Below are 12,500 nucleotides of genomic sequence, written 5' to 3' on the forward strand. Positions count from 1 at the left end.
GGCGGTGGACACGGGTCAGCATGGGCACCCTGACTGGTCTGCGGCTACGCAGCCCCATACGCAACAAACTGCTTGGCTCACTGTCTTTAGTTAATCTTTTTTTGCATCTCCAATTGAAATGATACATTCTACTTATTAGTTACAAAGTAATCTTTCCTACCTCATGACCACCTGAATGATAATTAACCTTTCTGTGCCCCCACAAGTGAAGTGGTACTGTACATGGTCTCATGCCAAAACAAAGTAGACTATTTACACAATTTAAAAGAGTAACTTTGGTATTTTTCAACCCTGTTTTCCCATGTTTTTGTGTCTAACTGACTTATAGGGACAACAATTTCTGAAATTGGTCCAGTATTGAGGAAGAGCGCTGTAGATGGCAGCTGCTCACAAGCTGCAATGTGATTCTATTGGGGCATGCTGGCATTGTCATTTACATCCACTAAAAGTGCTTGTTTTTGCCATGACAGGCTCTGATTGTTATTATAAGTGTCTGACATTATGGAAAGAGTCAAGGAGAAGTCTCGTTCTGACATCTGGCGAGGTGACAAATAGTGGAATACATCCATGGTGGAAACGCAAGTGCCAGCCAGGCAGAGTTTGTTGTGTTGGAGTGCAGAAAGCGTAGCTTAGTATTATCTAAAAGCTGCCGCCCGTATTTATTTGAGCCAGAGTATACGGATATTCAAATTTCACAACGAGACTTCTCCTTGAGTGGGTCTTGGACACAATAACAAACAAACCGGATCAAGTGAAAGGTGAGAAAAATGATTTATTTCTCTGTAGGGTCCTTTCCATAATGTTGTCAGACACTTTAGTTTATTAATTAGTTAGTTTAATTTATAAATTTTAGTGGACGTAACGTTACATTAATAACTTGTTTCGCGGCTGCCAGTTACAGCGTTTGAAATAAAAAATTTGTTGTCCCCATTTGTCACTTTGACACAAAAACATGGAAAAATAGGTTCCAGATTGAAAAACACCAAAGTTACCCTTTAACAGCTGTTTGAGGGACTTTAATGTAGATTTAACTTTTTTTTTCTTTAAAAAAAAAAATAGCAGACATTTCGGAGCAGGCCTTTATTACATCAGCCATATCATTTTTGATAAAAAAAAAAAAAAAAACTGATAAAAGCTTGATAAACAGTACTATATACATGTTAAAGGTGCAGTGATCACATAGACTTCAGAGGAATATCAGCTGTAATTGTACAACTATCTTAGGTTTTATCACACCATTATTCCTGATTACAGTTCATTTATTCACAATTATCACGGTGGTTATAAATCTTTGTTCATCAAATTTCAGGTTCAGCTTGACGCCTCGGACCTTTGAACCTGAACATCTGTATTTATGTAAAATGTATTTTGCTGTTGAACATCATGATTATGTAGTGAGTGATTATGTACAGTGTATATACAGTATATTCAGTCAACTGTTGTGAGTATGATTAATGCAGGTGGGATATATTTCACTGACTTTTAAATCTTTGTTAAAACTAAAAAGTCATTATTAATAGTTTGTGTTGAAAATAATCCATTTTGTGGTGTTAAACTCACTCAATGACTTCTATCTTTAGAGTAGTTTAAATAATCTATAAAATCATCCAGGATCAAGATCAGCATCAAGCATCCATCCTGAAGAAACTGAATACAGAACGGGATGTGGTAGTTAGTCAATGACGCCCTCATGTGGCTGCATGTTAGAAGAGGAGGAATGTTTCTGTGGAGGAACAACAGAATATCACACTGTTCAGCCTCTCTGGCTTGAACCCAGAACTCAGGTCACTGGACGGTTTCTGCGGTTTTATTGGATCAATGAATTCACTGCTTTTCTTTTCAGAAACAGTTTCAGCATGTAGACTTTGATCTCTTCCTCCTCTTCAGAAAAGGCACACGGTGTTTTGCGGCTTTGGGAAAAAGCAGGCGATGTGGTGTCGTTGCTCATCCTCCTTCCCTGTGTAAAGGTGTACTCTACTACACTTATTTGACAGTATTAATTACATTTTATTAAATACTATGAAGATTCAGATTCTCAATACAAATAATAAACCAACTAATACATTTTGATGTATTATTAAGTATATAAAGTAGCTCCACATTTACCAGCTGCAACATTAAAGTATCAATAAATACAATCCAATAATATAATATATATTATTCTGCATGATGAGGACTTTTACTTTCGGTACTTTAAGTATATTTTGATGCTAATACTTTTGTACTTTTACTTAAGTAACATTTAGAATGCAGGACTTTTACCTGTAACTGAGTATTTTTATGCTGTGGTAAAGATCGGAGTACTTCTTCCACCACTGTCAATCAGTGATGACAAGAGTAAAAGTGAAAGTAAGACAGCTACATCAGTAATAATTCGTTTTGTGATTACTGATTTAGCTGCCTTACTTAGTGTGAAAGTGAAAGCAAGAGAGCTCTATTTCCCCTAAACCTTGTGACTTGGAGGAAAACAACAATTGTTCCCCCTTGCAGCACCAACTGCATCATTCTTCTTTTGCTTAGCCATATTTACAGTCATGCATGGAGGAGCCTCTGTGCTATTGGTCAACATTTGGAACATGAATGTGAAAGGATATTAAAAATAAAAAAGGATGAATTGACTATGAATAAAACTAACATGAACTTTTGATCACAGGACTAAGACTATATCTAAAAATACTTGACAAAATTAACATTATTTGTGATTTTGGGTTACGTTAATAAAATGCACTTGATTTAGTATGTGGCAGATCTTAGACATATTTTGAGATTGGGTCAAGAGAACATCTGGTCTTCTCATAATGCTCATTAATGACAGACGAGGCATGAACTCCATTGACTGATTTATTACAGAAAAAGAAAATATCCCATTTTTTTCCATAAAGACTGATATTTCTGTTAGTAATTATGAATATCAATATACTGTAGCAATGACAAGAGTCTAATAAATCAAACAACAAAAACAATTCCAATATTGGCAGTAGTAAAAAGTAACTGTAATGAGATAATTTAAAAAGAGATAATATAAGTAATAAGTATAAAAATTGTTGAATACTCCAAGAAATTCAGAAAGATAAAGCATTGTTCATCAGATTCTTGAAGAAAAAAAACATACAAAATAGTACGATGAAAATGTTTGTGTAAAAATGATTTTCAGATGAGTTGCACAACAAATATCTAAATGGTTAACAATAAAAAAAAAAATCCATTCTTTCTTTTTTACATAATGTCAACTTCTCACAACTCTTTCCCTTTTCGTGTAACTCAACAAGTCTCAAATACAAGTTTCATGCATTTTCATAATCAACACTTCATTAATTCAATGACAGGACATCCACCTTATAACTAATTCTTAATCTATTGAAACATTCTTTCAAAACCCCTCAAAAGATAGTTTACAAAAAATACAATTACAGAGATATTTATATACAACTTTAATCAAAACTACAAAACTTGTGCTGCCTGTTATGATGCATTTTAATGAGATCTGTATTATAGAAAAAAGTGAAAATTAAAATTACAACCAATTATGGCTGCCATTTCTTATTTTGAATGAATTAAACTATGTACACGTCTGTCAACATGCCTCAGCTTAACATCCTACATATTTATTTGCTCTTTAAACTGTGAGAAGAACATTTCATGCATCTTGTATTAAAAATACACATCTTTGGATGAATGAAGAATATACTTCTCAGAACTCATTTTGCACCTTGATCAACTTTTTTTTAGAAAAGCAAACAACTTACAGTTTCATGTCATTTCTGTTTGATGAGATTTTCACATAAAAGTAAAAACGTAAAAACAAAAGTCAAATCATATCTTACATTCCCGTTTTTAGAGGAATGAAAATGTCTCCATAATATCTGAAAACCTAGAAACTTCTTCATTCCTTCTTTTAAAAAAGTTCCTTTAAATATCCAAGTTAAAAAAAAAATCATGCATCTTAATCATCTTGTAAAATAATAATGATAAAATATATTTCTAATTAAAGAAAAACCTATGATGAATTCTGATCGGTCTCATACTTTTTACAGTCATCATTTAATGGCTAACAAACACGTCATTTGTAATGACACATGTTGTGCTCTCCTTTGCTTTAGGACATTTTCAGGAATGATTACTACTTAATGTTTTACTGCAATTCAGTCTCTCTATACATAAAATAATTAAAATACTATTGATTAAATTATAAACAGGTACTGTTTCAGTCATTTTTGAAAGGATTCATCCTCATCATTGATATTGTTGCACTCCTTCAATTGAATCAAAAATGATTTCTTTTGAACAGTTAAAGACACTTTGGGCTTCTGTTACTTTGAGTAGAGCTTGGTTGTTTCTGGTTCACTCACAGGTTGTACATTTCATCCAGACTATCAATAGCTTCCTGTTTACTGTGGTCTCTCCACTCACTGGGAATTTCTCCTCTGCCCTGGAATTTTAATTTATAATGGTCTTCCAGTTGCTTTTGAAATCGACATACAAACCATTTCCAGTATGACAGCTTAGATGCATCAGGAGTAATCTCCCATGTAGCATACTTCCCCCCAGCAGTATGATACAGTTTATAAGGAATGCTCTTATCTGAATCATGATGCGGACGGAAACGTCCATCACTCTCAACTAATGTCGTACAGAAATCAATGAGATTCAATGTGCCTCTAGTGTGCCATCCCTTGATCCCAGCAGGTCGATGAAATGGGACATTGTGTTTGTCAGGACTGTGATCTTTCAGTGTGTTGGTACAAACAGCTGCACAGAACGGACACTTTACCCAGCAGCAGTCACACAGGTGATCAATGAGGATTTGATCAGGCTTCATCCTGAATTCCTTCATCTTATCCAATGAGAGGCTGCTCATCTTCTTTATGATGGATTCAAGACCTTTCTCTATCTCTTCTTTAAGAAAGTCAAATCTGCTTATGTCACTGAAGTTTTCACAACAGATGGTGTCAAATGTTAGCTTATCTTTTAGCAAACTGGAAAATTCCTTCACCCACATGTCCAGGTCTCCTCTCTGAGTTTTGACTTTCTCTGTTGCAGTAAATAAAGCTTGACTCAAAAGATTTTTGATGTCTTCAACATTTTTCTGGAGTATGTTCTGGGCTTTATCTTTGTTGTCTGTGAAGATGTATTTCTGTACTTCCTCTCTTATAAAAGTCTCAACTTGTCTCCTTGGGTGTTGGATGTAGGTGATAAAACCATCAAAGTCCTCTTTCTCTGCGAGCGACTTCAACACGTGTTTCTCCAAGTTCAGCCTGTTCCCACTGAATGCTGGGAAACTGCACCTCATCTCTCCAGCGAGATCAATGGCATTCTTGTTACAGACGGCCTCAACAGTGGAACTCTTCAGTTTCTCACAGATCAGTTCTCCAAGCACAACAGCAGACGAGTTTCCTTTGCAGAAGCTTCTGAAAATGTTGTAATATTGCATTTTCTTGCTTTCTATATAAGTGAGTGCATCGTTGTTCCCTTTGAATTTCTTATGCGACTCTGAAAGCCATCCCCCTGCTCTGTGAAACACATACAGTACGAGATCAACTGTAAACTCCTTCTTCAGAGCATATTTCCTTGTTGACTCAAATTCTGTCACTTTTTTTATTACATTGTTGGCCACTTCTTGCAACAAAGATTGATTGATTGATTTGTAGCCTCTTGTAGCTACAGGTTTGCTCTCGATTGCATCAAGGGACTGTTTTTCAACACCATCAATGAAGGATCTGATCAGTTGCTGTTCTTCATACGGAAAATACCCCTTAAAGGTATACGTTTCTTTTGTCACGGTTTCTGAAACACGGTCAAAGAAACCTTTTTCTGTGTTACTCAGATCGTGGTGCTTGTTGAGAGATACATAACGAACGTAATCTCCAACCTCTGATATTTTTTTGAATCTGCCACTGCTTTCGCATTCAGCTATGAGAGACCATTCAAACCCAATCTCCTGAAGGATAGTTGACTGATCTTGTTCATAGTTCATGTCCTCAATAGGTTTTATACCTGCAGTTAGTTCACGAACCCAACCACTCCAAACAGAGTCAAAGTGCTTTTTTAGTTCCTCTTTATCTTTTGCCTTGTCCTTTAACCGATGAGCGAGCTCTTTGCTCTTTTGTAGCAGCTTGTTCTCAAACTCTGTCTTCTTATCATCTAGCTTTTTACAAGCGTTCTTGCTTAACTTCTTCTGCTGGATATATTCATCCAGTCTTCTTTTAACTGCTCTCACTTGCTCATCCTGAAACTCCTTGATTTTGCTTTCAAATCGTCCTCGCCACTGAACCAACATTTCTTTGTGTCTGTCATCATCAAAGTATGTTGTCATTTTTTTTGTGATTTCTCCATAGGTTTTTTTCATTTCTTTATGAAGATAATTGAGCTCGACTTTGTCGAGTTTTCCATTTTCAATTTGGGTATGAAGCCCAATCTCAATGGTCAACATGTTGCTCCTCAGGGCCCAGGCCCAGTTTCCATACTGGACCTCAAGTTTTCTGTACACTGCAATTTCAAGTGTGTTTTTGAAACTGAAAACAAACTGTTCGTTCATCAGGGCTTTCCACAGGTCCTGGATTTTGCTTTTGAACTGTGAGAGAGTAATCCCAGCAGACTGGGAAGCTTTAGAGAGGATGATGGTCTTCAGCTCTTGGACGCTCTCACTATAACCTGGATTTGGAGGAGCCATAGGTGGACTTCCCTCCCATAGCTGGGCAAAGTATTTCACATCTTTCTGCACATCAAATGCAATGACGTCACTGAAACACTCAGCATCACAAACCTCCTCTTTGGCTGCTAGTGAGGCCATCTGGTCCAATTTTTCATGCAGCCGTCTCTTTCCATCCATGTTTTTCTCTGCAGCTGCAATATCTGTAACATTCTGATGAACGAACACACAACTTGGAGAAAGTTTGATTTTCTTCATCCTTATGAAAGCCTGAACAACAATCTGCAGAACATCTTGCATCTCAGCTGGATTCTCTCCAAAGATGTTGATCAGTGTCATGTTTCCCAGACCAACAACAAATGTTGCCAGTTCATTGTCGTGCTGAAGAGTGGCGTTACCTTCCAACTCAAGAGCACGCAGTCCTTCCGTGTCCACCACTAGGACGTAGTCAAACTGAAAGTCTTCCTTGATCTCTTCTGACATTTTGACCAGCTGCATGAAGGCCCCTCTGGTGCACCTGCCAGCACTCACTGCAAACTGTAACCCAAACATGGCATTCAGCATTGTTGATTTTCCACTGCTCTGTACGCCCAAAACTGACAAAACAAAAACTCTCTTGTCGCCCAGTTTCTTGATGACTTCATTTAAAAGACTAGAGATCCATGTTAAAGGTACATGACCTGCATCACCATCCATCAGCTCCATTGGGTGTCCTGATATCATCAGCTCTGCAGCCAGCTCCGGGTATTTAGACCAGTCAGTCTGTACCATCTTTGTTTGTTCCTGCAGAGATGCATGGGCTTCATAGATCTGTCCCATTTCTCTAAAGATGTGCTCCAAGCCAAAAGTTGCTGACTGTAGTTTTGTTGATATGTCATCAAGCTCAGTTTGCTTTCTTTTCAACAGATCAGATTTGTCATGCTTCTTCTTCAAAGCCAAGACTTCAGTCCACTTTTCATCATAGTTTTGGAGAATTGAAGAGAGATCGTCTGTGGAGAGGGCATCTATTAAGATCTGAGTCCATTTCAGGAAATAGACTTTGTCTGTTGATGGCAAAGATGAGAGGCTTTCAATGAACAACTTCATCAGTTTACTGCCGGAAGCAGTGTGTTGTTTTTGTCGTATTTGGTTTAATTTCTGATGCTTTTCACATTTCTCCTTCTCAATGTTTCCTTTAAGGTGATACAGTTCTTTGTTTATTTTGCACCACTCATGCCACAGTTGGCCTTGACAAGGGAGAAATGTATCTTTGATCTTTGAAACATCCATCCCCTGAAGCAAGTTTACTACTTCCATAGCAGCAGATTTTCCTTTTTGACAGACTTCATCATCTTCATCCACTCTGATTCCAGAGACCTCAGCCATGGTTTCAAGCTGGAAGGATGCATGTGGTCCAGACAAAATGTTTCCAATGATTTTTTTCAGTTCTTCAGAAACATCCGAATGGCTTCTGTCCTTTAGACCAACTTTGTATTTTCCCATTTTTTTCTCAACAGCACCACAATCATTATCAGCAATGAGAATAATGAGAGGCTTCGGAGACTTGAGAAGGGCTGAGATAACTGTAGTACTTTGTTTACCTCTTTCCAGAGTTGGTACAAGTACAACATTGACTGAAGATCTGTCAGTCAGTATGTCAGCCTGTTTTTCAATCGACAGAGCATCACCATGAAGATTACAGAAGGCAATGCAGTCAGTGAAGGCATCAGTGGGTTTTCCAGCAGGGCAGTACCAGGCAATCTCTGCCACACCATCCATCAGATGTCGAGACTTGGTGCTACCTGCGCAGTTTCTGTGGAAGAAGGTGTTGTGACGGTCGTTGATCAAAGAGTTCATCAGCTGAGATTTAGACAGAGATAGTGAACCCAGGCGGAGAAATGACACCATGGGTGTCTCAGCTTTGCAGATGGGCATACTCTTCATGGTGACAATGTTTGAATTGTCTTTGATTTCAGTTATCTTCCATGTTTTTCTTATTTGTCTGAATGTCCACAGAGGACAGCCAATATCCATTGTGACTGGGTCAGGAACAAGCAAAGGTAAGGCGTACTGACATTGTGATAGCTTTGTAATCATGTTCTGCTTAAAGAAGCTGTCTGAGCAGTGAAATACTGCCATTTGAACATCCATTGGATGCACATGAGTCTTGAGTTCTGATTGGTCAAAGTCTACACTGGTGCTGTAAAAATCATCTAAGTCATCGTGGTCTGTGTCCACAATGTCAAACACTGGAACAGGATTTGAATGGCTCACCTCAGGACTGTCTTGTTTTACAGGAATATATCTGGCTCTGTAGTCTAACATCATCAACCTCTGAAGAAAAGTAAGAGCGAGATCTTTCTCAGATGTGTCATGGTCCTGTTTCACAGGTGGACCTACTTTAAGAAAATCTGCTGGGGACAACTTCTGTTGTTGTTTGTCTTGAAGGTGAAGTCTGCCAAGCAGTGTTTCAGCTTCTCTTTGATATTGTTTCTTCTTGTTGATCTCTTCAGAAATCTCCACTGACTGCTGTAAATAAGTAAATAAACATTTAGGACTGACAATCGATTCAAATATTGAATCGCTATTAATCACATAATTTTCCATAGTTAATCGCAATTAATTGCAAATTAATCACACATTTATTTGTTTAAAATATACCTTAAAAGGAGATCTGTCAATTATTTAACACTCTTATTAACATGACACACAATAGTAGACCAATTCAGAGAACAACGCTAAATTAATAATATTTTAGTAAGAAGAAAGTAAGTTCATGGAGTCAAACTCTATTCAAGTCGAAACTGACAATTCAAACAGCTCCAATCTTCAGCTAAAACTTGACCTGAAAAATAGACATAATTTAAAAAGACACTGCTGTATGACAATGACTACTGAGGACCAAAATATCTCACCTTTACCTCTGTTTCAGCTGAACTCTCCTCCAGCTCGTCTCCTGCAGGGTAATGTAACAACAAGCAGATTGTAGGATCAAACAGTAAATACAAAGTTTCGGGTCAGTTAACCATTCCCAGTTTATAATATTTATCTGCAAAGTTTCTTTGTATATATTAAAATGTGCATTGTTCAACATGATGTATGTCCTCTACACCAAATAGACATAATATGTGTTTTCTTTTGATTATAATTATCCAGATTTTGCAGAAATGCAATACAACAATAAAAGAAAATGTAATTCTCACGTTCTTTGGTAACTGGTGAAACGGTCTGAGATGATGAAGTTGTGTCCTTCTCTGCATCGATCTCCTCCATGGACCGCTCACTCATGTTACTGCTGCTTTCATTGCTGAGCTCTTTAACTCCATCAGCCTCTCCTGTTGAAGGGTCAAAGCCAACAAAAATCACATTTAGTTAGTTCCCTGTTTTATTGACACCATTGAATATGAAATATAATTTTACTTTTAATATCTGTTACAATGAAAATATCTTTAAAATGGTACCTTTCTCATTGGTTGCAGATGATGATACAGATTCAATTTCAGACTCTCCTCCCACTCTTGTGCTGTCGTCATCCTTGTCTGAGTGTTCGTCACTATTCACTGGACCACACTAATAAAACAGACGATTTTATATGACATTTAGTTAACCAGGTTCTAACCATTGTGATTAAGAACCTGAAGATCAAAAATACACAGAGGTACACCAATTCAGAGATAACAAAACCAAAAATAGAAGAGAAAACAATATGTACAAACTAAATGCAAGCAGGTTTGTAGTTTAGTAAGAAGAAATTAAACTCTGCTGCAACTGTTTTCAACTCATCCATGTGTCCAACCAGATGGTTCATGGAGTCAAACTCTGTTCAAGTCTAAACTAACAATTCAAACAGCTCCAATCTTCAGCTGAAGGTTCAGGTGTTAGTGCTAAAACTTGACTTTACTTCAGAAAAAATAGGTAGCATTAAAAAAAAGAAATATTTCTGTATGACAATGACTACTGAGGACCAAAATATCTCACCTTTACCTCTGTTTCAGCTGCACTCTCCTCCAGCTCATCTCCTGAAGGGTAATGTAACAACAAGCAGATTGTAGGATCAAACAGTAAATACAAAGTTTCGGGTCAGTTAACCATTCCAAGTTTATAAGATTTATCTGCAAAGTTTCTTTGTATATATTAAAATGTGCAGTGTTCAACACGATGTATGTCCTCTACGCCAAATAGACATAATATGTGTTTTCTTTTGATTATAATTATCCAGATTTTGCAGAAATGCAATACAACAAAAAAAGAAAATGTAATTCTCACGTTCTTTGGTAACTGTTGAAACGGTCTGAGATGATGAACTTGTGTCCTTCTCTGCATCACTCTCCTCCATGGACCGCTCACTCATGTTACTGCTGCTTTCATTGCTGAGCTCTTTAACTCCATCAGCCTCTCCTGTTGAAGGGTCAAAGCCAACAAAAATCACATTTAGTTAGTTCCCTATTTTATTGACACCATTGAATATGAAATATAATTTTACTGTAAATATCTGTTACAATGAAAAATATCTTTAAAATGGTACCCTTCTCATTGGTTGCAGATGATAATACAGATTTGATTTCAGACTCTCCTCCCACTCTTGTGCTGTCGTCATCCTTGTCTGAGTGTTCGGCACTATTCACTGGACCACACTAATAAAACAGGCAATTTTATATGACATTTAGTTAACCAGGTTCTAACCATTGTGATTAAGAACATGATCAAAAATACACAGCGGTACACCAATTCAGAGACAACAAAACCAATAATAGAAGAGAAAACAATATGTACAGACTAAATGCAAGCAGGTTTGTAGTTTAGTAAGAAGAAATTAAACTCTGCTGCAACTGTTTTCAACTCATCCATGTGTCCAACAGATGGTTCATGGAGTCAAACTCTGTTCAAGTCTAAACTAACAATTTAAACAGCTCCAATCTTCAGCTGAAGGTTCAGGTGTTAGTGCTAAAATTTGACATAACTTCAGAAAAAATAGGTAGCATTAAAAAAAAGAAATGCTTCTGTATGACAATGACTACTGAGGACCAAAATATCTCACCTTTACCTCTGTTTCAGCTGGACTCTTCTCCAGCTCGTCTCCTGAAGGGTAATATAACAGCATGCAGATTGTAGGATCAAACAGTAAATACAAAGTTTCGGGTCAGTTAACCATTCCCAGTTTATAATATTTATCTGCAAAGTTTCTTTGTATATATTAAAAAGTGCATCGTTCAACATGATGTATGTCCTCTACACCAAATAGACATAATATGTGTTTTATTTTGATTATAATTATTCAGATTTTGCAGAAATGCAATACAACAATAAAAGAAAATGTAATTCTCACGTTCTTTGGTAACTGTTGAAACGGTCTGAGGTGATGAACTTGTGTCCTTCTCTGCATCACTCTCCTCCATGGACCGCTCACTCTTGTTACTGCTGCTTTCATTGCTGAGCTCTTTAACTCCATCAGCCTCTCCTGTTGAAGGGTCAAAGCCAACAAATATCAGTTAGTTGAGGTAGTTTTTTATATTAATATATGTATTTATTTATATTATTTTCATATGTGGTATGTTTAGTCACCATATTTACTATGGACAAAATTAAATAATTTATATTATTCTTTACTTTATTATTATTATTATTATTTTATTATTATTATTATTATTATTATTATTATTATTATTAGTAGTAGTAGTAGTAGTAATAGTAGTAGTAGTATTAGATTTATTTAAAACACATACAAACCTACATCCACAACAGACATCAACCAAAGTATTAATTGATTTTTATTTATCTACCATGAATGTTATATCTTCCATTGTTTCTATTTTTTGTAGTCGTCCTTTCCCTCATTTTGTTTATTTTTATTGATCTGAAATATATATTTTTT

General features: G+C 36.5%; 1 protein-coding gene across 50 annotated transcripts in view; it reads right to left on the reverse strand.

The window, feature by feature from the left end:
• The window catches only part of LOC119501887 (interferon-induced very large GTPase 1-like), a 342,733-nt gene that overhangs the window by 245,793 nt on the left and 84,440 nt on the right, over positions 1 to 12,500 (reverse strand). For 44 of the 50 annotated variants that reach the window (XM_037792613.1, XM_037792611.1, XM_037792610.1 and 41 more), the window contains 4 exons: positions 10,607 to 10,647; positions 10,090 to 10,198; positions 9,832 to 9,963; positions 9,544 to 9,584 (listed from right to left, as the gene is read on the reverse strand). The exons of 1 other annotated variant lie outside the window; for it this stretch is intronic. In XM_037792613.1, the coding sequence (XP_037648541.1) occupies positions 9,544 to 9,584; positions 9,832 to 9,963; positions 10,090 to 10,198; positions 10,607 to 10,647 (323 nt within the window). Of the gene's footprint in view, positions 1 to 9,028; positions 9,158 to 9,543; positions 9,585 to 9,831; positions 9,964 to 10,089; positions 10,199 to 10,606; positions 10,648 to 12,500 lie in introns of all 50 variants that reach the window. 5 more of the 50 variants (XM_037792609.1, XM_037792603.1, XM_037792596.1 and 2 more) reach the window with 4 other exon arrangements.

Source organism: Sebastes umbrosus, chromosome 14 (assembly GCF_015220745.1).
Source record: "Sebastes umbrosus isolate fSebUmb1 chromosome 14, fSebUmb1.pri, whole genome shotgun sequence".
NCBI classification, from domain to species: domain Eukaryota; kingdom Metazoa; phylum Chordata; class Actinopteri; order Perciformes; family Sebastidae; genus Sebastes; species Sebastes umbrosus.